The sequence below is a fragment of the Oryctolagus cuniculus genome, chromosome 4 (genome assembly GCF_051225735.1).
Source record: "Oryctolagus cuniculus isolate XC-2025 breed Fujian yellow rabbit chromosome 4, ASM5122573v1, whole genome shotgun sequence".
Classification (NCBI taxonomy): Eukaryota; Metazoa; Chordata; class Mammalia; order Lagomorpha; family Leporidae; genus Oryctolagus; species Oryctolagus cuniculus.
Window position 1 is genome coordinate 120,355,715 of NC_142870.1, and position 25,469 is coordinate 120,381,183.

Below are 25,469 nucleotides of genomic sequence, written 5' to 3' on the forward strand. Positions count from 1 at the left end.
TGGCTCCTTGTTTCTTGTTTCTCTGTTATACGTGGTCTTGCTGGTACAACAGGGGAGTGCTAACTCTTCCAAGTTTTTTTACAAGTTTTTTATTTACAAATTATGCTGTGATTTTATATAACTTTTATAAGAAATAATAAAATGGGTTCTTTAAGTAACTCACTTTTTACATTGCCACAATAGGTATCCATTTTTGTTGGGATTGTATACCCACTAGGTTGATGACATTGTAATATCTGCCTGTGGGTTTCAGATTGAGATCAGCCCTGACTTTCAGGGCAGCTGAGAAACCCAGTCTTCTTTCTAGGTAGCCAGAGAAGCTTTAGGTTTTTCTACCACAGCAGTGGATATGAATGGATCCTGGATGTCAGCCAGCTGTGTCTTCCATTTCCCACCATCTGTTTCAGATTCTTAGCTCTGTGGCATCTAAATCCTTTTGGAATTTACAGTGTATTAGTAGCCAAATTAATGTCCTCAACTTTAAGTATGAATGATTCCTTTACCTTTACAGTCAAATCTGACTCTTTCTTTCTTTCTTTCTTTCTTTCTTTCTTTCTTTCTTTCTTTCTTTCTTTCTTTCTCTCTTTCTTTCTCTCTTTCTTTCTCTCTTTCTTTCTCTCTTTCTTTCTCTCTTTCTTTCTCTCTTTCTTTCTCTCTTTCTTTCTCTCTTTCTCTCTTTCTCTCTTTCTCTCTTTCTCTCTTTCTTCTTTCTTCTTTCTTCTTTATTTGAGAGGCAGAGGCAGAAACAGAAGTCTTCCATCTGTTAGTTTACTCCCCAGATGGTCTCAATGGCCAGAGCTGCGCAGATCCAAAGCCAGAGGCCAGGAACCAGGAGTTTCTTCTGGGTCTTTCACAGGGGTGCCGGGGCCCAAACACTTGGGCCATCTTCTACTGCTTTCCCGGGCTATAACAGAGAGCTGGATTGGAAGAGGAGCAACTGAGACTTGAACTGGCACTCATATGGGATGCCAGCACTGCAGGCAGTGGCTTAACCCTCTACACCACAGCGTTGGCCCCCTCTAGAATCTTAATGCTGACAATTCTTCAGGAGGACTTCCAGACCACTGAATCTACTACCTTTTCAAGTTTTCTTGGTAGTTTTATTGTACCCCATGGCTTTGACTATAATCTTAGTGCTTTCAACCCTCAAAGTGATGTCAAATTGGTATCTCCAACTCTAACCTATATATCTGGACTTCAGACTTGTATATCCAGCTTCTCCTCACTCTCTCCATTTGGAATGTCTTATAGACATATTAAACTTAACATTTCCAAAATGGAATTTTTAATATTACAGCCTCCACTCTTCTCTTTTCAGTAAATGTTCTTCACTCTTCTCTTTTCAGTAAATGGCAACTCCATTCTAACTGTTGAAATGTTTGAGTCATTCTTTATGATTCATTTGATTAAATCCAATTCATCAACAAATCCTGATGGAATCTTCTCTCAAAACGTATTCAGAGTATGAGCACTTTGTTTTTGTTTTGTTTTGTTTTGACAGGCAGAGTGGATAGTGAGAGAGAGAGAGACAGAGAGAAAGGTCTTCCTTTTGCCGTTGGTTCACCCTCCAGTGGCCACCACGACTGGTGCGCTGCGGCCGGCGCACCGCGCTGATCCGAAGGCAGGAGCCAGGTGCTTCTCCTGGTCTCCCATGGGGTGCAGGGCCCAAGGACTTGGGCCATCCTCCACTGCACTCCCTGGCCACAGCAGAGAGCTGGCCTGGAAGAGGGGCAACTGGGAAAGAATCCGGTGCCCCGACCGGGACTAGAACCCGTTGTGCCGGCACCGCTAGGTGGAGGATTAGCCTATTGAGCTGCGGCGCCGGCCCAGCACTTTGTACCATGTATTCTACTGCTGCCTTGTCCTTCTTCATCCAAGCCACTTTCATCTCTTTTCTCGATTACAGAAATTGTAACTGGCTTCTCTGCTTCCATTCTTCTTCATCTTCCCTCCCAACTGTTTTTTTGCATAGCATGTATATGACCATTTTAAAATATGTCGTATGGCATCACTATTTTGTTCCTAATTCCTCCACTGGCTTATTTTTTAAAGATTTATTTATTTTTTAAAGATTTATTTATTTATTTGAAAGCAAAATTAGAGAGAGGGAGAGACTGAGAGATCTTCCATCCACTGGTTCACTCCCCAAATGGCTGTAATTGCTGCTGCTGGGCCAGGCTTTGCCTTCCCATGCACATTAGCAGGGGACTGGATCTGAAGTGGAGCAGCCCGGACTCAAAGTGGCACTCATGTTAATACCAGTGTTGTAGACTGCAGCTTAACCTGTAGTGCCAGTATGCCGGCCCCCAGCACTGGTTTCTGGGTTCATTCATAAGAAAAACCAAAGCTTTTATTGTGACTTTCCAAAGCTGTATATGATCTGTGCCCCTCACTCCTTCCCTAATTTCCTGCTTGTGTCTTTACTCTTTTTTTTTTTTTTTTTTTTAAAGATTTTATTTATTTACTTGAGAAGTAGAGTTACAGATAGTGAGAGGGAGTGACAGAGAGAAAGATCTTCCATCTGCTAGTTCACTCCCCAAATGGCTGCAATTGCTGGAGCTGACATGATCTGAAGCCAGGAGCCAGGAGCTTCTTCAAGGTCTCCCACGTGGGTACAGGGGCCCAAGGACTTGGGCCATCTTCCACTGCTTTCCCAGGCCACAGCAGAAAGCTGGATCTGAAGAGGAGCAGCTGGGACTAGAACTGTTGCCCATATGGGATGCTGGTGCCCCAGGTGGAGGATTAACCTACTGGGCCACAGCACTGGCCCCACTCATTCTGTTTTAGCTATACTGGCCTTTGTGCTCTGACTTAGCTTAAAAGGAATTATTGCTGTTGTTTTTAGAAGAGCTTGGAGGGGTAAGTATAGGAGCAGAAGATCAGTTCAGAGGCTACTGCAATAAATGAGGCAGGAGGTGATGGTAGCTTTTATCATGGAGGCGCTGACAAGTAACAACATTTTGTTCTTCCCAAACCTCATAAATATTGGTGTCAGCTGGACCAGAGCCAGTTTTGTTTTAAAAGATTTATTTATTTATTTGTTTGAAAGGCAGAGTTACAGAGAGGCAGAGGCAGAGGTAGAGAGAGGTCTTCCATCCGCTGGTTCACTCCCCAAATGGCTGCGATGGCGGGAGCTGGGCTGATCCGAAACTAGGAGACAGGAGCTTCTTCTGGGTCTCCCACAAAAGGGCAGGGGCCCAAGCACTTGGGCTATCTTCTGCTGCTTTTCCAGGCCATAGCAGGGAGTTGGATCAAAAGTGGAGCAGCGGGTCTTGAACTAGCTCCAATATTGGATACCAGCACCCAGGTATAATTTATAAATGACTTTTTATAAAAGATTTATTTATTTATTTATTTTTTATTTGAAAGGCAGAGTTACAGAGAGGCAGAGTTACAGAGAGAGAGAGAGAGAGAGTCCTCCATCTGCTGGTTCACTCCCCAGATAGCCACAATGGCCAGAGCTGAGCTGATCTGAAGCCAGGAGTCAGGAGCTTCTTCCACATCTCCCATGTGGGTGCAGAGGACCAAGGACTTGGGCCATCTTTTACTGCTTTCCCAAGCCATAGCAGAGAGCTGGATTGGAAGTGGCGCAGCCGGGTCTCGATCCGGAGCCCATATGGGATGCTGGCACCGCAGGCAGCAGCTTTCCTTGTTACGCCACAGTGCTGGCCTCCTATAAATGACTTTAAATAGCAAGAGCACAATTGTGTTTCCTGTGTAAAGTTGTGAAGTTATCTGTACCCTGGACATTTTCTTTGCATTATCTTACTCTTATTCCTCCCACTCCAATACCACTTGTTGATCAGATCCTCAGTGGCCAATGCCTTTGAGCAGATTGAAAATCTCTCAGTGCAGCATTTAAGCAGTTCTGAACTTGTCTGAATTGACTATGCTCTAATGTTACTTTTGCCTTAGTCCTCTGTTCAGTCTCATACCAGAATGAACGTGTTATTCATTCAGATAATCTTGGCTAAATGGAATGCATAAGGTTCTCTGAGCAAGAGACTCTTCCCAGTGTTAGGATGCCACCTTCTTTTCAAAATTCCTCTGCAGTATATTTCTGAACAGTTGATTGTCCCTTTTTTGATTAATTTTAAAGCTTCATATATTTCATATATACAGATTTAGGAATATAGTAACATTCCCCTCCCATCACATTTTCACTCTTAATTTTTACCAAGATATATTTTCAGTATAAAAAAAATAGTTAAGGATCGTATAGTTACCCCTACTCAAAGTAAAAGAGTTCAACAAATAGTATGAACAGGAAAAAAAAAAAAAAAAAAAAACTGTTCCTCAACAGAAGACACAAGGGCTATAAAAAAAATCATTGAATCTCAAAATGTCTCTTTCACTCCAACACATTATATTTCAGGTACAGTGTGGGGAGCAACTGGGAGCAACTCGGACTAGACTAAGGTACTGGAATTAAGACTTATTCTATGCATCTGCTCTCCCACAATATGGCGCTGGGAGAGGAGGAAACAGCTTCTACACAGCTGCCTCCAGTTCAACCAATAAACTGTAGGACCTGCTCCTGATTGGAGGAGAGCAGCGTACTCGGCGTGTGGGTAGCAGAGTTGGGATTGGTGGAAGAGGACTATAAAGGAGGAGAGAGACAACATGCACCAGGAACATCTAAGGGGAACATCTATCTGAAGGAACACCTGTGCAGCCCCCGAGAGAGCCGGCCGGCGGTGTGCCGCTCCCCCACGGAAGTGGGGAATGTGGCAGGGGGAACTGCCCTTCCACGGAGGTGGAAGGGACGGTAGCCAACCCGGGAAGAACCAGCAGCAAACCTGGGGAGGGCCAAGCAGACACAAGAACAGCGCAGGGTCCTGTGTCGTTCCTCCACGAAGAGGGGGAGCGACAGTACTGTATTAGTTATCTTGATCAAGGAAGACATGTTTTCTGTCTTTCTGGGACTGCTTATCTCACTAAATATAATGGTTTCCAGTTGCATCCATCTTATTGCAAATGACAGGATTTCTTTTATTTCTTTTTTTAATAGCTATATATAGTGTATATAAACCATAATTTCTTTATCCAGTCAACAGCTGATGGACATCTGAGTTGATTCCATATTTTAACTGTGAATTTTGCCACAATGAACATGGGGGTACAGATAACTCTTTCATATGGTGATTTCTTTTGGGTTGGGTGAGTTCCCAGGAATGGGACGGCTGGATCACATGGTAAGCTTAATACAGATGTTTGAGGAATCTCCATACTGCCTTCCACAGTGGCTGCACCAGTTTACATTCCCATCAACAGTGGTCCAGGGTACTTTTTTCCTCACATCCTTGCCAGCATTTGTTGTTTGTTCATTTCTGTATGAGAGCCATTCTAAGTGAGTGAAGTGAAACCTCATCATCATGCTTTTGATTTGCATTTCCCTGTTGGCTAGTGATCCTGACATTTTCAAGTGTCTTTTGGCCATTTGAATTTCCTCTTTTGAAAAAATGCCTGTTCAGTGCTGGTGCCGTGGCACACTAGGTTAATTCTCCGCCTGCGGTGCTGGCATCCCATATGGGCACCAGATTCTAGTCCCAGTTGCTCCTCTTCCAATCCAGCTCTCTGCTGTGACCTGGGAAAGCAGTAGAAGATGGCCCAAGAGCTTGGGCCCCTACACCCGCATGGGAGACCAGGAAGAAGCACCTAGCTCTTGGCTTTGGATGGGTGCAGCTCTGGCCATTATGGCCATTTGGGGAGTGAACCAACAGAAGGAAGACCTTTCTTTCTCTCTCTCTCTCTCTCTCTCTCTCTCACTGTCTGTAATTCTACCTGTCAAATAAATAAATAAAATCTTAAAAAAAATGCCTGTTCAAATCCTTTGCCCATTTATTTATTTACCTATAAGTTACATAGAGAGAAGAGGAGAGACAGAGAGAGAGAGAGAGACAGGTCTTCCATCTGCTGGTTCACTCCCCAAGTGGCTGCAATGGCCGGAGCTGTGCCGATCCGAAGCCAGGAGCTAGGAGCCTGGAGCCTCCACTAGGTGTCCCGTGTGGGTACAGGGGCCCAAGGACCTGAGCCATCTTCTACTGCTTTCCCAGGCCACAGCAGAGAGCCAGATCGAGACTCGAACCCGTGCCCATATGGGATGCCGGCACTGCAGGCAGTGGCTTTACCCACTATGCCACAGAACCAGCTCCATTTGCCCATTTCTTGACTGGATTGTTTTGTGGTTGTTGAATTTCTTGAGCTCTTTATAGATTCTTGATATTAACCCTTTATCAGTTACATAATTTGCAAATATTTTCTTCTATTCTGTCTGTCGTCTCTTCACTTTGCTGAGTGCTTATTTTGCAGTGCAGAAACTTCTCAGCTTGATGTAATTGGCTTTGATTGCCTTTGTTTCTGGGGTCTTTTCCAAGAACTCTTTCTCTGTCAATGTCTTGTGGGGTTTCCCCAATGTTCTCTAATAATTTGATGGTATTGGGTCATAGATTTAGGTCTTTGATCAATTTTGAATGGATTTTTGTGTAAGGTGTAAGGTAGGAGGATAGTTTCATACTTCTGCATGTGTAAATCCATTTTCCCTAGCATCACTTGTTAAAGAGACTGTCCTTGATCCAGGTATTGATTTTAGCTCCTTTGACAAATGTGAGTTCGTTGTAGATGCATGGATTGATTTCTGGAGTTTCTATTCTATTCCCTTGATCTGCAAGTCTGTTTTTGTACCAGTACCAGGCTGTTTTGATTATAATTGCCCTGTAGTATGTCTTGAAATCAGGTATTGTGATGCTTCCAGCATTATTTTTGTTGTATAAGATTGCTTTAGCTATTTGGGATGTCTTGTGTTTCCATATGAATTTCAGCATCATTTTTTCTATATCTGAGAAGAAAGTCCTTGGTATTTTGATTGGGATCCCATTGAATCTGTAAATTGCTTTTGTAGTGTGAATGATTTGATGATGTTGATTCTTCCAATCTATTAACATGGAAGATTTTTCCATTTTTAAATGTCTTCTTCTATTTCTTTCTTTAATGTTTTGTAATTTTCATCATAGAGATCTTTGACATCCTTGGTTAAACTTATTCCAAGGTATTTAATTCCTTTTGAAGCTATTGTGAATGGGACTGATCTTAAAAGTTCTTTCTCAGCCATGACATTCTCTCTGTATACAAAAGCTATTGATTTTTCTATGTTGATTTTATATTTTGCCAGTTTATCAAATTGTTTTATGAGTTCCAGTAGTCTCACTGTGGAGTCTTTTGGATCCCCTATATATAGAAACATGTCATCTGCAAATAAGGATAGTTTGATTTTGTCATTTCTAATTTGTATCCCTTTGATTTCTTTTTCTTGCCTAATGGCTTTGGCTAAAACTTCCCAAAACTATATTGAGTAGCAGTGGTAAGAGTGGGCATCTTTGTTTGATTCTGGATCCTAGAGGGAATGCTTCCAACTTTTCCCCATTCAAGAGGACACTGGCCATGGGTTTGTCATAAATTACCTTGATTGTGTTGAGGAATGTTCCTTCTATAACCAATTTGTTTAAGGTTTTCATCATGAAAGGATGCTGCATTGTCATAGATGCTTTCTCTGCATCTACTGAGATAATCCTATGGTTTTTGTTCTTCATTTTGTTTATCTGATGTATCATACTAATTGATTTGCAAATGTTGAACCATCCTCGCATACCCAGGATAAATCCTACTTGGTCTGGTGAATGATTTTTCTGCTGTGTTGTTGGATTTGAATAGCTAATATTTTGTTGAGTATTTTTGTGTCTATGTTCATCAGGGATATTGGTCTATAATTCTCTTTCTCTGTTGCATCTTTTTCAGGTTTAGGAATTAAGATGACGTAGGCTTCATATATGAAGTTTGGGAAGACTCTCTCACTTTCCATTGTTTTGAATAGCTTGAGAAGAATTGGAGTTAGTTCTTTAAATGTCTGGTAGAATTCAACAGTGAAGCTGTCCAGTCCTGGGCTTTTCTTTGTTGGGCAGTAGTCCCTTTTCTTATAAAAACCATACTGTTTTAAAAATTTTTATATCAATAGTATATCCAGCTTTTATGTATATTTTTGTATCTGTTGTGTTCTTTGTCACTTCCAGAAGCAAGAATTTATCTGCTTTTATTTTTTTAATTTTTTATTTGACAGAGTTAGACAGTGAGATAGAGAGGGACAGAGAGAAAGGTCTTCCTTCCATTGGTTCACCCCCCAAATGGCCGCTATGGCTGGTGCTGCGCTGATCCGAAGCCAGGAGCCAGGTGCTTCTTCCTGGTCTCCCACGTGGGTGCGGGGGCCCAAGCACTTGGGCCATCCTCCACTGCCCTCCCGGGCCACAGTAGAGAGTAGGATGGGAAGAGGAGCAACTGGGACTAGAACCCGGTGCCCATATGTGATGCCGGCGCCACAGGCAGAGGATTAACCAAGTGAGCCACGATCCTGGCCCCTATCTGTTTTTATTTTATTAAACTCTTTACTAGCTAAGTAAATTTGAGCTATTGTGAAAAAACAGAATTTTTTAAAATGTTATTCTTTTTACTTTCACTGATTGGAAGAGTCCTGCTAGGAGGGAGGAAGGAGTTTTGAAGAAGATGTTGAACTACTAAGGAACAAAAAGTGAACCTGTGAAGTTTGCCTGGGGGAGATTGTATTCTAGCTCTGACTGTGCTACAAAATTTCATACCTTTGATGTTCAACAGAAATCGCCCTGTGACAACTGGAAGAAAGAGAAGTGAAAGGAATGTTTTGAAATACAGTACCAGTATTCAGTACCTTATGGGAACTAAAAGTCTTCCAGGACTCAAGGGAATAAGAAATTATCTAAAGGAGGTCTACTAAATATAGTCAGCATCTCCTTTGATATGGTTAGCAGTAACTTTTGACTGGGTAAAGAGAATTTTTTCCCTTTATTTACACTTTTATAAAAAAGATTTATTTATTTATTTGAAAGTCAAAGTTACAGAAAGAGTGGGAGAGACTGAGAGGAAGAGAGAGAGAGACAGAGAGAGAGAGATCTTCCATCCACTGATTCACTCACCAGATGGCTGCAACGGCCACCACTGGGCCAGGCTGAAGCCAGGAGCCAGGAGCTTCTTTCAGGTCTCCCATGGTGTGGCTGGGGCCCAAGAACTTGGACCATCTTCTACTTCTTTTCATAGACCCCTAACAGGGATGTGGAGCAGCCAGGACATGAACTAGCACCCAATGGGATGAGGGCATTGCAGGTGGCACCCTTACCCCCACATCACAACACTGGCCCATGAATTATTTTAGGTTAAATTATTGAGAAAGTAAGTCTGTACATGTAAATTGGAGTCTGACAGTTTAGAATTTTCTTGATTTGTTTCTTTCAATGAGATGGTTATTTAGAAAGCGTTACTCCTCTTTTTTTGAAGTTTTTATTTAATAGTTACTGTGACTTTTATGTGAATTTTATAATCAAAATGTTACCTCTTTCTTTAAATAATTATTTTTTCATATTGCCATTGTGTTAACCAAAACTGTTGGATAGTGTCTGCTGGTCCTTCCCCCTACCCTGGACCACCTTGCAACAACAAACCCCAGATTGGGCTACCAGATTGATGATATATTATTCCCATAGGAATCCTAAAATTAAATTTCTAAAAATGTAGTTTATTTTTTGTTCAGACTGGAAATTCAATTTATAGCCATTACACAGGGCTAAAATTGATTTATGAAGAGTTCCCAGTTTGCAGAATCTTTTGGTGTGGCTCAGGATTGCCTTTGACAGTTCTTTATCTGATCAGATTTACTTAATGGTGCCCTGGACTTGTAGGACCAACTCAGGAAGCTTGCAGAGGGTTCAACCCAAGACTCTCCATTGCCCTTTGACAGGATTGGCGCACCTATCAGTTTTCTTCCTTTTCCCATGTAATGCCAGAAAAATGAAAGGGGTTACAGTATTCCTTGGGGTGCAAAGCTGTTTTGGTAGCTTTTTGTGTGTGTTGACATGTTTGTTTTCAATGCTAACTTTATATATTTTCCCCTTTTATTTTTACAGTGAATACAATTAAGTGGCATTTAAATTTTTTGCTGAAAGTGGAGACATGAGACTGAAGATATCTCTTTTAAAAGAACCAAAGCATATCCTTTCAAAACTTACCACTTTATTGTGATCATTTTATAGTATTGTTAAAAGTTTTCTTCTATTTTGCATTCTAGTTGGAGAATAGAGTTTTTCACTCCTTTAATTGTAGTTTAGCTAAATCGTTTTTTGAAATATTTGAAGTCATATGTTATAGGTAATTTTCCAAAGCAAACTATTTGCCCTAAATCTTACTTTCAAATTCTTATTGACATTTTTCTTACTCTACTTAAGTATTATACTTAAGTACTTAAAGAGTAGTTTTCATTTAGTCTAGTAGGATCTTAAAGGAGAAGCTTTTTTTAAAAAAAAAACAAGTAATTTCTTTGCTAATGTGATCTAGAATATGTCAATTGAGTTCTCTATTTCATCATACTCCTGATAAATTGGAGGACAAACTAGAGAAATCTGAGCAGTCAGAACTTTACTATTTCATTTGAGAAGGTGGCAATTTTTAATATTTTGTTAAATGTATGACCCTATGTTTTGTCAGTATGTCCCCAATTACATGCCAAAGACATATATTGGCCCTATTATCATCATTCTTGGTCATTTAAAACAGTTTCACACAGGGCTGGCACTGTGGTGCAGTGGGTTAAGCCATGGCCTGTAGTTCAAGCATACCGTATAGGTGCTGGCTCAGGTCCTGGCTACTCTACTTCCATTCCAACTCCCTGCTAATACACCTGGGAAAGCAGCAGAGGATGACTCAAGTGCTTGGGCCCCTGCACCCACATGGGAGACCAGGAAGAAGAGTCTCCTGGTTCCTGGCTTTGGCCTGGCCAAACTCGGCTGTTGGGGCCATTTGGGGAGTGAATCAGCATATGGAAGATCTCTCTCTCTCTCTCTTTCTCTGTACGTGTGTGTTTTGTGTGTGTGTGTGTGTGTTTCTCTCCTATAAGAACAACAACAAAAACAGTTCCATCCAAAATGTCATTAATGAACCTTATTACATGTCGGTGAAGGGGTAAGTTTAGAAATTGAAAATAAGAAGTATGAAATTTCTGTGGCAATTTGATTTTGTTACAGCCTCAAATATAAAATCATTGTTCAAATAAATTTTTTTTTTTAACAGGCAGAGTAGACAGTGAGAGAGAGAGACAGAGAGAAAGGTCTTCCTTTTTGCCGTTGGTTCACCCTCCAATGGCCACCACGGCCGGCGCGCTGCGGCTGGTGCACTGTGCTGATCCGATGGCAGGAGCCAGGTACTTCTCCTGGTCTCCCATGGGGTGCAGGGCCCAAGGACTTGGGCCATCCTCCACTGCACTCCCTGGCCACAGCAGAGAGCTGGCCTGGAAGAGGGGCAACCGGGACAGAATCCGGCGCCCCGACCGGGACTAGAACCCAGTGTGCCGGCGCCGCAAGGCGGAGGATTAGCCTAGTGAGCCGCAGCACCGGCCTTAAATAATTTTTATTTTATCTAATGAAATGTCAATCTGCAGTGAATTTGAAATAAAAAAAAAATCTGGTACTTCAACAGAAATAGGGAAGCACTGATTTAAACATTTATTCAAGGGGCCAGCGCCATGGCGCACTAGGTTAATCCTCTGCCTGCGGCGCCGGCATCCCATATGGGTGCGGGTTCTAGTCCTGATTACTCCTCTTCCAGTCCAGCTCTCTGCTGTGGCCTGGGAAAGCAGTGGAGGATGGCCCAGGTGCTTGGGTCCCTGCACCTGCATGGGAGACCAGGAAGAAGCACCTGGTTCCTGGTTTCGGATTGGTGCAGTGCTGGCCATAGCAGCCATTTAGAGATTGAACCAATGGAAGGAAGACCTTTCTCTCTGTCTCTCTCTCACTGTCTGTAACTCTACCTGTCAAATAAATAAAATCTTTTTAAAAAATTTATTCAAACTTTTGTATTTGTATGCTTTTATTTACATGATCTTGTCTGCTTATTTAAGTGAAGATGTAATTCCTTTTATTTCTCCTAAATAATTTTTATTTTCTTTTTAAATGTGCTCTCGGGAGTTTATGTGGTACAGTCTTAGAATTTTGACCATGTCTTCTATTTTTACCTTTCCAAACTGAAGAATAACAACAGTCTTTTTGGACTTTATTGATCTGGTAGTCTCCTCATTTCCCCCATAATTTTAGCTGCCTTGGTAGTTCATTGTAATGTCATACATGTTTAATGTATACTTACAGCAATTTGTTTATGAATAAGCTAATTTTGTTTTGCTTTAGGGTGTATGTGTTTTCTCTTTTCCTAAGCTTCTTTCTTTTTTCTTTTTTTCTTTTTTATTTGACAGGTAGAGATATAGACAGTGTGAGAGAGAGAGAGAGAGAAAGAGAGAGAGAGAGAAAGAGAGAGAGAAAGGTCTTCCTTCTGTTGGTTCACCCCCCAAATGGTTGCTATGGCTGGCGCTGTGCTGATCCAAAGCCAGGAGCCAGGTGCTTCTTCCTGGTCTCCCACGCAGGTGCAGGGGCCCAAGCACTTGGGTCATCCTCCACTGTCCTCCCAGGCTGCAGCAGAGAGTTGGACTGGAAGAGGAGCAACCGGGACAGAATCCGGCGCCCATATGTGATGCCGGCGCCACAGGTGGAAGATTAACTAAGTGAGCCATGGCACCGGCCCTGGAAGCTTCTTTCTTTCTAGGTTTTATCTAACATTGTTTGGGTGCCAGAATTTTAGGCCTTTTTTCATTAATGGTCTGGTGATCCTTTTGTTTAAGTTGTATTTTGAGTTCTAAGTATTCTAGTGCCACATCATTACCTATTTATGCTGACTTCTAAAACCTTTCTATAATCTGTAAAAAAAGGTGTAAATCTTTTAGTTGCTACTTAATCTGTTATATTTTAAAATCTTTAAAAAAGCTACATTGTCCCTGGATAATTTTAACACATGGTTTCTTTTTGTTTCCTTGGAAAAATTTTGATTATTCAAATAAACCTATAGAGCATTGATGAGAACAAAAGGAAGTAAAAGAAGTATTATACAGTAGCAATAACAAAACAAGTAGGTCAACCAGGAATGATCTGTCAATAGAGAAATTCATATGTAAGCAAAACAAAACATCCACTGTAAGTGACAAACTGAAATGCCTTCTCTAGGTACACAGTTCTACTAAGGTAAGCAGCTGTCCTGATGGAGGAAGTGACAGTTACTTTAATGTCTTAGCTTATGTAGAAATCCTTCTGGTAAATTGGAGGCCAAAAATAAAATACGTTGAATAAAGTAAGACTTTTAGAGATCATACCTCATCTAGCATTTTGCATGTTATAGATATAGTGTTGTAATTGAATTATTTCCTGTCCTTATTGTCAAAAAATTTGTTATTGTCAAAAATAAATAAATAAGTGAAATAAAAAAAAGTTTGGTAAGATTTTAGTTTCAGCTGTGAAGCTATGGTGTTTTTGCTAGGTTTCTGAATTGATATAATGTGTGATTTAAGGAAGATATTTTACTCTTAGATTCCGTCTTCTTTTTTTTTTTTTTTTTTTTTTGACAGGCAGAGTGGACAGTGAGAGAGAGAGACAGAGAGAAAGGTCTTCCTTTGCCGTTGGTTCACCCTCCAATGGCCGCCGCGGCCGGCGCACCGCGCTGATCCGATGGCAGGAGCCAGGAGCCAGGTGCTTTTCCTGGTCTCCCATGGGGTGCAGGGCCCAAGCACCTGGGCCATCCTCCACTGCACTCCCTGGCCATAGCAGAGAGCTGGCCTGGAAGAGGGGCAACCGGGACAGAATCCGGCGCCCTGACCGGGACTAGAACCCGGTGTGCCGGCGCCGCAAGGCAGAGGATTAGCCTATTGAGCCACGGCGCCGGCCAGATTCCGTCTTCTTTTAACACTTGATTTTTTTACTTATGCTGATCCTAAGAAATTTGGTGATGCAGATATATGTAAAGAAAAAATATATAGTTCCCTTTTCTCCCTACCTATCTCCCAACATTGTATATAGAACCTCTCATGCCTTTTGCTCTATTTCGTTTCTTTTGTGTATCTTTTGGCCTTGTTTATGGAATTTGTGTAACACAGGTTTTTAATTTAATTTATTTAAAGATTGATTTAATATTTATTTAAAGGGAGAGAGAGAGAAGGAGAGAGAACCACTTGTTTACTCCCTGAATGGCTGAGATGGCTGGGGTTGGGCCACGCCAAAGCCAGGAGCCCCAAACTCCATTTTGTGGCAGGGTGGGTAGCAGGAGCCCAACTGCTTGGGCCATCTTGCACTGTCTTCCGGGATACATTATTAGGGAGCTGGATTGGAAGCTGAGTAGCCAAGACTTGGAACTGGAGCTCCAGTGTTGGATGCCAGTGTTGCAAGTGGTGGCTTAATCTGCTGGGCCATAGCTTCTGCTTGTAACGTAAGTTTTACATTTTCATGTAGTTAGACCCTTTTCTTCCCCTTTGGCATCTGGATGTCTCTCTTGCTTTACATTATTGTTTTTAGAGATTTATTTCTTTTTTGAAAGGAAGAGTTACAGAGAGGCAGAGGCAGAGTGAGAGAGAGAGGTCTTCCATCTGCTGGTTCACTCCCCATATGGCCGCAACACCCAGAGCTGAGCTGTTCCGAACCAGGAACTTCTTCTGGGTCTCCATGCAGGTGCAGGGTCCCAAGGACTTGAGGGCCATGTTCTATTGCTTTCCTAGGCCATAGCAGAGAGAGAGAGAGCTGGATAAGAAATTGAGCAGCTGGGACCAAACTGGTACCCAAATGGGATGTCAGCATTGCATGTGGCGGCTTTAAGCCTATGCTGTAGCACAGGCCCCTGCTTTACATTCTTACAACTGTTTTGGCAGATGTTCATTCTCTTTGTATGGAGAAAAATATAAAAATCATATAATGAAAGGTACTTTTAGAAGCCTGAAAATGCTTCACACTATTCTACTTTGTCTTCATAATCTGCATCTATGAATTATTTTACTTATTAATATTTAAGATATTTTTGTATATTTTATGTCTTCTTAACATTGTGATACATCAAGAATTAGTAAGCTGTGTGGGCTGGACTACTGCTGAAGAGCTGTATTCATGTAGTGATGATCACCAGATAGTGAAGTGGAACTTGTTAACCAGTGAAACAAGTCAAATAGTAAAGCTTCCTGATGACATTTACCCTATAGATCTTCACTGGTTCCCAAAAAGTTTTGGTGTAAAGAAACAGACTCAAGCAGAAAGCTTTGTCCTCACAAGTTCTGATGGTAAGTTTTAAGTAGGTGTTCTGTGCTCATCTTTGTATTTAAAAGATATAATATATTAATGCAATTTATGGTTTGAGTTGTTTTACAAGGTTGATTTTTGTAGGTCTAACTATGTTATCCATACTTTTATGGGCTACAAAACATTTTTTTTTCTTTTTAAGGATTTATTTTATTTGTTTCAAAGGCAGAATTAGAGAGAGAAAGATATCTTCCGTCTGCTGGTTTACTCTCCCAATAGCCATACTGGCCGTAGTTGGGCCAGACCAAAGACAGGAGCATGGAGTCCCATCTGGGTCTCCAACATGTGTACAGGGGCCCAAGTACTTGGGCCACCTCCCTGTGCTTTCCCAGGCACATTAGTAGGGAGCTGGATCAGAAGTGCAGCAGCTGGGACTCGAACTAGTGCTCACATGGGATGTCTGTGTCACAGGTAGTGGCTTAACCAGCTGCACCGCAGTGCTGGCCCAAAAACTTGTCTTGAAGGAAACTAAAATAAACTGAGATTGAATATGGGCCTTTAACTTTACTTTTTCTCTGCTTTTGTGAGTTGAGTTCAGCTGTTACCAGTTTTGGTTTCTAATTTCTTCAAATTTTTCTTAGTAACATAACTTCACTAAAGTATATGGGCATACTCATTTGGTAAACTATCTATTAAATATATCCTTTCTTTTCTAGTATATGTTAATTTCTAGTTACAAAGTTGAAGATTTATAGAATTTGACTATATTCTTATTGGTGAATAGAAAGCATGAATTTTTTTCCCTTAGGTATGCTTGAACTGTTTTTATATGTATTGTACTTTACCTACTATTGTATTGTATCTGTATTGTACTTTACTGTGCTAATTGGGAGTATCCTCATCAGAAATCATAGACTTACAACTTATGGAGTTTTTTGGTTCACCTAACTATAGGGCGTAGATCTTCAAGCAAAGCTATATCAAGTCCCTGTTCTCATCATTTCTTTCTTTTCTTCCTTCTCCTCCCATCTCTTCTTACCCCTCCCCTTCCCTTCCCTTCCCTTCTTTAAAAGATGTATTTATTTATTTTAAAGGCAGAGTTACAGAGACAGAAGGAGAGACAGAGATCTTCCATCCATTGGTTCATTGCCCCATTGGCCACAAGGGCCAGAGCTGGGCCAGGCCAAAGCCAGAAGCTTTATCCAGATCTCCCACATTGTGTGCAGGGGCCCAAGTACTTGAGCTATCTTTTGCAGCTTTCCCAGGAGTGTTAGTTGGGAGCTGGATCAGAAGTGGAGGAGCCAACCTGCTCCACCACAATGCCTCACCATTTCTTGAATAGGTTCTCCTCTCATGGAGAACCTAATGGTGGCCAGTAGTCCAAGGCTTATCATACTAGATAAGAAATGTCAGCAGAAAGAGTGCTTCTTCTTCACTATCTCTTGCTGGCCTGGTTAGGTACACATCACTGTGTGAATCACATTAGTCAAGAGAATGGGATGCTGATTGAGAAAGTAAGTCTTGGGGCTGGAGCTATGGAGTAGCTGGTAAAACTGCTGGCTGAAGTGCCAGCATACCATATGGTCACCGGTTTGAGTCCTGGCTGCTCCGCTTCTGATCCAGCTCTCTGCTGTGGCCTGGGAAAGCGGGAGGAGATGGTCACAACAGACAGGTCTTTGCCAGGCTGAGGCCAGAAACTAGAAACTCCATCTTTGTCTCCACATAGGTGTCAGGAGCCCAAGGACTTGGGCCCTCTTTTGCTGCTTTCCCAGTTGTATTAGCAGGAAGCTGAATTGGAAGAAGAGTAGTAGGGACTTGGACTGGCACTCCCATTTTGAACCAGCACTAGTATGTGAGATGTCAGCTTCAGAAGCATTGGGATTACATGCCGTGCCACAACGGGTGCCCCTATATGTCGTTTTTACAGTTTCTTCTGTTGAGGTTTTTGTCTTCTTCTGGTTCTTTTGTTGTTGTTGTTGTTGTTGTTGTTGAGCAACATAGTAAGCCAGTCCCAAAGGGACAAATACCACATGTTCTCCCTGATCTGTGATAACTAACAGAGCAGCTAAATGGAAATCTGTAGAAGTGAAATTGACACTATGAGAAGCAATGACTTGAACAGCCCCTGTCTTTACTGTTGAGGAAGTTTTTTTTCTCTTCTTCATACTATTTGTTGAACTCTTAATATAGAGTTAATCATATGTGTATATAGTCATTGAAAATAGATTTCAGTAAAAATAAGAGTGGGAATAAGAGAAGGAGGAGAAAGTTTGTAACTGTAAAGCTGTATAGTCCTGCATTACTTCTAAGTGTACAGCTAAAAACTTGCCATGGGACTCCAAATCCCATTAAGCTGGGTGGTAATAATGCCATTCTAAGTGTTAAAGTGATCATATTAAGTGTCAAATTATCATATAGATAGGATTAAATGTTAAATGGATCATATAAATAAGATCAAGTGTCTGGTAATAACAATAGATAGAATTAAAAAGAAGAGAATGTTCCAACATGGGAAGCAGTTCACACAGCACACTCATAGAATGACAGTTGCTCCAAAGAGCACTCTGACCTCAGAATCAGCTCTGAAGGCATTCTGCTCTGGCTGCAAAGTCCATGAGAGCATGTCAGGCATGGAAAGCTAAGACACTGTGGCAAACAACAACAACAACAACAAAAAACAAAACCCATCCTGCATGAAGGATCTCTGTGAGTGAGACCCCAGTGGAAAGAAGGGGCCATTAAAGAAGGATGGATGTACTTTTCTCTGAAGGGAGGAGAGAACCTCTACTTTGCTTATGGCCTTGCCAGAATACTGATAGAGGCTGTGGACTCAAAAGTCTTCCATAGCCTTGGCAGCTCATGTCAAGAGCCTTGGGTGATCATTGATGTAATACCTGAGAGTGTTAATTGTTAAATTAACAACAAGAGTCACTGTGCACTTAACTCCCCATGCAGGACCTCTGGCCTCAATGAATTGTACTATGAGAATTAACTGTAAAACTTGTTCTCAAACTTTTTTAAAAATATTTTGTGTGTGTGTGTGTGTGTGTGCAAATTGTTGAAATCTTTACTTAGTATAGAGTTGGTCTTCTGTGTATAAAGTGAAAAGGAATGTTAATGGAGAATGAGACTAGGAATGGGAGAGGGAAGAGGAGGTGGGATGGGAGGGTGGGTATGGTGGGAAGAATTACTATATTCCTAAGTTGTATTTATGAAATTTGTACCCACTAAATAAAAGGTTTCTAAAAAAAAAGAAAAATGTATATCCAAATTAATTTGTTAGTCTTATAAAGAGAGTAATAGCACAGTAGTTACGTGAAAGAAAAAGTTGTGTATTATTGAAGGCCTTGAAAAATGAATGAATGGAGAATAAAGCCATCAAAATCAAAGAGCTAAAAGAGAATAAGTAAGGCATCATTTTGGGTTACTGAGTTGGTTGAATTTGACAAATGGTAATTATGTGAAAGCACTGTTACAAATAAAAATATGACTAAACCATGTGCTGAACTGAATCACAGCCCGTTTTTTATTAGGGTATCAGTTAAACAAATACTACAGCAGATCTACAAATAAAGTATATTCTTTGTAGGGAAGAGACTGACTTTGTTGGTTGGAATGGGGTACGTGGTACAGGGTGCGCTAGGCATATCGAAAGCTATTTTAAGCATTTGACAATAATGAATTGTTGATATTAGGCCAGAATCTTGAAAAGCCATCAGTTTAAATGTGAATTTAAACACAATGATATTTCTGAGTTGACATGTTGAATCAGCTGCTGCATTATTCTCTCACTGCAGGGAAAAGTACCTTTTGATTTTGGGGAAAGTTTCTAGTTTCGCTGCACTTTATTGCCAGCTATTTCTAGACTTAATGATCATTTAAAAACCACATTGATCCTTTCTCAACTTGATGTATCACTTATTTGTACAGTTGATTTTTCTCCATGAATTCTCTTATATAATTTGTTATGTTCTTTAAAGGTATAAATTCTTCACTTTCTGCCTATGTATGTGCAAACTTTTTGAGAATGGCAACTAATTAATCTGCTTTTTATCTAACTGATGCCTGTCACAGTGTAAAGTCATGTAAAGCCAGTACTTGAAAACCTATAATTATCCATTTAACTTTTGGTTCCTTTCCTTTATACATTTCTTTAGCTTTTTCATAGCCTGTAAAAAAATCAAGACTATAAAACTTCTTAAATAAAAGGCTTTATTGATATTTCTCTTGGTACTACTTGGCCATATCTCATCAGAGTTGTATCATCATTCTGAACTATCATAGCACTATATTTGTGTCTGTATCTGTTATACTGCTTGTTTCAAGGTTTCTTAATTTTGTTTTTTGTGCCTGTTCTCCAGTAGATTTGTGTGTTCCTTGAGATTAAGAGTATTATTTGCTCATGCTTCAGTGCTTAGTACTAGGCTCACCAGTGTAGTAGTACTCAACAGATATTTGTTGATTGAATAAATTAGTAAAAGGTCTGTCAAATATATCTTTTTTTTAAGGTAAATTTCATCTGATTTCGAAGTTAGGAAGAGTAGAAAAAAGTGTAGAAGCTCACTGTGGAGCAGTACTTGCAGGAAGATGGAATTATGAAGGAACAGCATTAGTTACAGGTAAAATGCAAAAGTAACATTTTAAGTAAATTTTTGAAAGAAACAATATTTTTATTTACCAATGATGTCTTTCACTGTGTAACAGCAAATAATTGTGATAGTATTGATCCTGACTGCTGCATAAATGTTATGTAACAGAATGTCCTATTGTTCATTTTCCCATGTAACTTAGAAACTGTCCTATAATTTTCTGATGGTCGAGTATGGGGTAAATGAAAGTTCTAATTCCTTAAAAATCAAAATAATCTCATATAACTGACCTTTATTTACCTCTGTTCTACTCTAAGAATTCATAATTCCTTTATTAGTTTTCATTTACTACAAAACAAACTACCCCAAAAGTTAGTGACTCAAAATAATAAACATTTTTTGACATAAACAATGCTTTTTAGCTACAACTTCCTCTCTCTTTCTTTTTCAGCCAAGCTGTTTAAAGTAGTAGTCTCTTACTTAACTTCATTAATTCCCTAACCCACTGGAATTTGGCTTTCTGTGGGCTGATTAGGTGGATGATTCTTTTGGTTTAGAGTCTCATGGGTGTCCAGTCAAGTTGTTGGATAGGGCTTCAGTCATATGAAGGCTTGACTAGGCTTGTCAAGTTCTACTTTGATGGTTTATTCAACGTAGCTGTTGACAAGAGTCTTAACTCTTTGCCACATGAACATCTTCACAGTGCTGCTCTAACTTAATGGAATTTGACTTAGAAAACATTTTTCATAGAATTATAAAATGGAGAGTTCAATGCCAACTGAAGCATTATTTGAATAATATCCTCTTATGATAATATTATAATAATGGCCTCTTATAATAATATCCTCTTAATCTAAGATTGAAAGAAAAAATAAAACTGTAATACAGAAGTTAGGCCATTTTGATAAAATTGTTTCAGTCATTTCTATTAAGTTTTCAGTTTTGAAGAACGGTCATTTGGAGTAAATTGTATTTGAGTATTAAATATGTGTTAATGTTGATACTGGTGACTTTTATATGCAAATTTAATGTTTAAATTGTTTCCTGTAGATAAAAATATCATTTTTTTCTATATACAGTTGGAGAAGATGGACAAATAAAAATTTGGTCAAAGACTGGGATGCTCAGATCAACATTAGCTCAACAAGGTATGTTTTATAATTGAAAATTTTGTTTTTCAAAATTATATAAGGAGAGGCAGAAAGAGAGAGAGATCTTCCATCCACTGGTTCACTCTCCAAATGGCCTCAGTGGCCAAAGCTGAGCTGGTCCAAAGCCAGGAGTCAGGAGCGTCTTCCGGGTCTCTCACGTGGGAGGGGCCCAAGGACTTGGACCATCTTCTGCTGCTTTCCCAGGCAGGAAGCTTGATAGGAAGTAGAATAGCTGGGACTCGAACTGGCACCCATATGGGATGCTGGCACTACAGGCGGAGGCTTTACCTGCTATTCTACAGTACTTGTCTCTCAAAATTATAAAATATCAAAAATGCTTTGACATTTTTCTTTAGAAACAATCATTGTATCAATATAGATTGACTGGTAAAGTTCAAAACCTGAAGTCTCATATTTGCATTCACATTTTTTTCTTCTTACTTTCCTTGATGCCTGGTGGGACACAGTAACCTTCTTTTCTTTTCTTTTATTATTTTTAAAAAATATTTATTAATTTATTTGAAAGTCAGAGTTACACAGAGAGAGAAGGAGGGGCAGAGAGAGAGGTCTTCCTTCTACTAGCTTACTCCCCAGTTGGCCACAATGCACTTGGGCCATCCTCTACTGCTTTCCCTGGCCACAGCAGAGAGCTGGATCAGAAGTGGAGCAGCCAGGACTCAAACTGGTGCCCATATGGGATGCTGGCACCTCAGGCAGCAGCCCCACCTCACACCACAGTGCCAGCCCCAGTAACTTTATTTTTCAAAGAAATGTAAGAAATACTCAAGAACTTTTTCTTATGTTAATGAATCTGTATTAACTCAGTTATAAGCTAAATATTCTTTTTAAAAAGCATTCTTGAGGGGCTGGTGGTGTAGTGTAGTGGGTGAAGCTGCCACCTGCAGTGCCACCATCCCATATGGGTGCCAGTTCGAGTCCTAGCTGCTCCACTTCTGATCCAGATCTCTGCTATGGCCTGGAAAAGCAGTAAGAGATGGCCCAAGTCCGTGAGCTGTTGCACTCCTGTGGGAGACCAGAAAGAACCTCCTGGCTCCTGGCTTCGGATTGATGCAGCTCCACTTGTTGCAGCCATCTGGAGAGTGAACCAGTAGGTGAAAGACTCTCTCCCTCTCTCATTCTTTCTCTTTCTCCTTCTGCCTCTCTGTAACTCTGCCTTTCAAATAAATAGTTTTTTTTTTTTTTAAAAAAGCATTCTTGTAGCATTTGACACTTATATAGAATTGGAAATCTTGTTAAATAAATCATAGTAACAGAAGACAGTAAGATCATCTGCTTACTTAGAAAGTCCCAGTAACTTTATAATATTAGGACCCCTTCTAAATTATGTGATATGTTTTATCTCTATAGTCATGGGGAGTAACAAATACAGTGATGATCTGAAACCTTGTTAACTATTAGAGATACTCCTCAATTTTCTACATCAATAGAAAGGAATAGCCATAAAGCCAGTCCAGTAGTCATTCCTATTGCGATTCATAGTTCATGGAAGCAGGTATAGGTGAATTTCAATGAAAAGAAAAAGTCAATTTATGGCTACTTTAGCAATAAAATATACCCTTAAAATAAATTTTACTTTAATCATTTAGTGGTCCTGGGGACTTACGTTTGGCTTTATAGATTTTTTTTTGCTAAATTGAGTTCACTTTGTGACTTATGACTTATGAGCAGTTGACAGAATTCTTCCAGAGATCACATGCCTTGGAAGGACTGTAGGAAATTCCAGAAGTGGTGATGGGGCTGTAGTTCTTTTTAGATGTTGCTGCTGCTGAGGCATCCTTTTTTCTTTCTTTTCTCTTTCTCTTATTGATTTTATTGACTACAGATGACACAGAACTTCTGAGAAATTCTCCAAGCTTATTCCATTATCTATCATAGAAGAGTTTAATTCTTTCCCAAGATTGTTCACAAGACTCTCCCCACCCCCACCTTGAATGCTCCTTCTTTTTCCTTCAGATCTTCGGAGTTGTTCGCTTCCCATTTGCTACCTTTATATCCACCATTTCAGACTTAACAAAGTCCAAAGTCCAAACCTGGATTAAGTTGTTTAATATAAACATGATTAGTCATAGAAATTAGGCAATACTAGTGCTATTCAATACTATAGTTTACCTGTTTGAATATGCTGTACTTCTATAAGTCTCCTTCTTTCCTGGTACTTAAAACCAAACTGCTACTTATTTTACTTTTTTTAAAAAGATTTATTTATTTATTTGAAAGGCAGAGCTGCAGAGAGGCAGAGGCAGAGAGAGAGAGGTCTTCCATCTGCTTGTTCACTCCCCAAATAGCTGCAATAGCCAGAGCTGCACCAGTCCGAAGCTGGGTGCCAGGAGCTTCTTCCGGAACTCCCATGCAGGTGCAGGGGCCCAAGGACTTGGGCCATCCTCCGTTGCTCTCCCAAGCCATAGCAGAGAGCTGGATCAGAAGTGGAGCAGCTGGGACTTGAACCGGTACCCACATGTGATGCCGGCACTGTAGGCATCAGCTCTACCCTCTACACCACAGGGCCCCTACTAAACTAAGGGCCCCCTCTTAGTTTACTTTTATAGGGAAAGTATATTCAGAATTCCTTAAGTTTCAAAGGTAGATTGGGAACACATAATAATAAATGCAGGACTTTCCACAGTATTGAAGTTTACAGGTCATCTGTGGGCTGAATCTGGTCCACTAGCATGGTTCAATTCCAACATTAAAACTCAGAATATGTCAGAGTGGGTATTTGTCCTAGTGGTTAAGATGCTGGGCGAGATGTGTGTGTACCATATTGGAATGCCTGGGTTCAGTTACTGTCTCTGATTCTTGATTCCAGGTCCTGTCAGTTTAGACCCTATGAGACAGCAAGTCATGGCTCAAGTAGCTGGGTCTCTTGTTCTATTGTGGGAGAGCTAGATTGAGTTCTGGGCTCCCAGTGTGGGATTGGCTTAGTCCTAGCTGTTGCAAGCATTTGGGGAGTGAGCCAGTGGATGGGAGCTTTCTGTATTTCTCTCTGCTTTTCTCTGTCTTGCTGCCTCTCTAATAGAAAAAAGATATGAACATTTCACATATACTTTTTATTTCCTGTTTCTTGTGAAAAATTGTATGATCTGGCAACATTGGGCCTACTTTGTAGCATAAATACACTCAATTGGAGTTCAGTAGTAGTTACTTTATTTTTAGTTGGATTTGAAGCTTCTCTATGTAATTTTCTTGCACTATACCCTCTAAACTAATGTATGTTCTATGATAGAAAGCAACATAAATTTCTGAAGGGATTCAACTCTGCAACTCCAGCTTTCAATAACAGTTGGTACAAACCTTGGAAGGTGCACTTAAATGTTTTAATTTTATTTTTAAGTTTTTTTTTTTTTTTTAATTTGTGTGTGTGTGAGAGAGAGAGGGAGAGAGAGAGAGAGAGAGTTTGATACAGAGAGAGAGAGAATGGGACAGCTCCTATCTGTTGATTTACTTTCCACATGCTGACAATGGTCAACACTGGGCTGGAACCAGAGCCAAGAACCAGGAAATCAATATCAGTCTCCCATATGGATGGCAGGGACCCAACTATTTGAGCCATTACCTGCTACCTCCCAGAGTCTGTGTTGGTGGGAAGCTAGCATTGGGAACCAGCACTGTTGAATTCAGGCAGTCTGATATGGGATACTAGTAGCTTAATTAGCATCCTAACCACTAGAATGCCCACCTCTAATTTTTAATAGATAATGCCTTCACATGATTCAGAATTTAAAGCATAAAAAGTATAAACTTATTTTATATCCTCTTTTATCTTTTAAGTACTAATACTGCCTCTCATATTACTCCTGTCTTCCAGCCACTCAGCTCACATCATCAGAAGCAACTAATGTTTTTATTTTCTTATGTTGCAAATATATGTATATATTTTTCTTTTATGAACAAGTGGTTGTGTACACAGTGTGTTTCTTGCTTTTTTTTTTTTACTTATCCATAAGCTATCTTGGAAGTCATTCCACATCAGTACATAAAAATCATCCTCAAACTGTTTTGCAGAGTGAGCATACCATTTTATATACCCATATGCAATGTATAAAGGTTCCAGTTTCTCCACAGCCTAGCCAATGCTTATTATTGTCTGTGGTTTTTTAATTATAATCTTTTTAGTGGGTGTGAAGTGATATCTCAGTGTGGTTTTGATTTGCATTTCCTTGATGGCTAATGATGTTGAACATTTCTTCATTTGCTATTGGCCATTTATTTATATTCTTGGGAGAAATATCTATTCAAGCCCTTGCCCATTTTTAAAATTGGTATTTCTTTTTATTGTTGAGTTATAAGAGATCTTTTTTTCTTCCATTCTGTGGGTTATGTTTTTACTTTCTTGATGGTATCTTTTGAAGCACAAATGTTTTTGAAAAAGGCCAATTTTTTATTGCTTCTAATTTTAGTGTCATATCTAAGAAACCATTTCTTAATCCAAGGTCATGAAGATTATATCTATATTTTTTTCTCTTCCTCCTCCTCCTCTTTTTATTTGAAAGGCAGAGAGACTGTGTTTGTGTGTGTGTGTGTGTGTGTGTAGGAAAGAGACC

At 40.1% G+C, this 25,469-nt stretch overlaps 1 protein-coding gene across 4 annotated transcripts in view; it reads left to right on the plus strand.

Moving 5' to 3' along the window:
* IFT80 (intraflagellar transport 80) overlaps positions 1-25,469 on the plus strand; it is a 132,675-nt gene that overhangs the window by 12,377 nt on the left and 94,829 nt on the right. For 2 of the 4 annotated variants that reach the window (XM_017346881.4, XM_089332149.1), the window contains exons 2-3: positions 19,676-19,786; positions 20,836-20,904. In XM_017346881.4, the coding sequence (XP_017202370.1) occupies positions 20,877-20,904 (28 nt within the window). In that variant the 5' untranslated portion in view covers positions 19,676-19,786; positions 20,836-20,876. Of the gene's footprint in view, positions 1-9,983; positions 10,066-14,985; positions 15,209-19,675; positions 19,787-20,835; positions 20,905-25,469 lie in introns of those variants that run through there. The other 2 variants (XM_070072586.2, XM_089332148.1) reach the window with 2 other exon arrangements.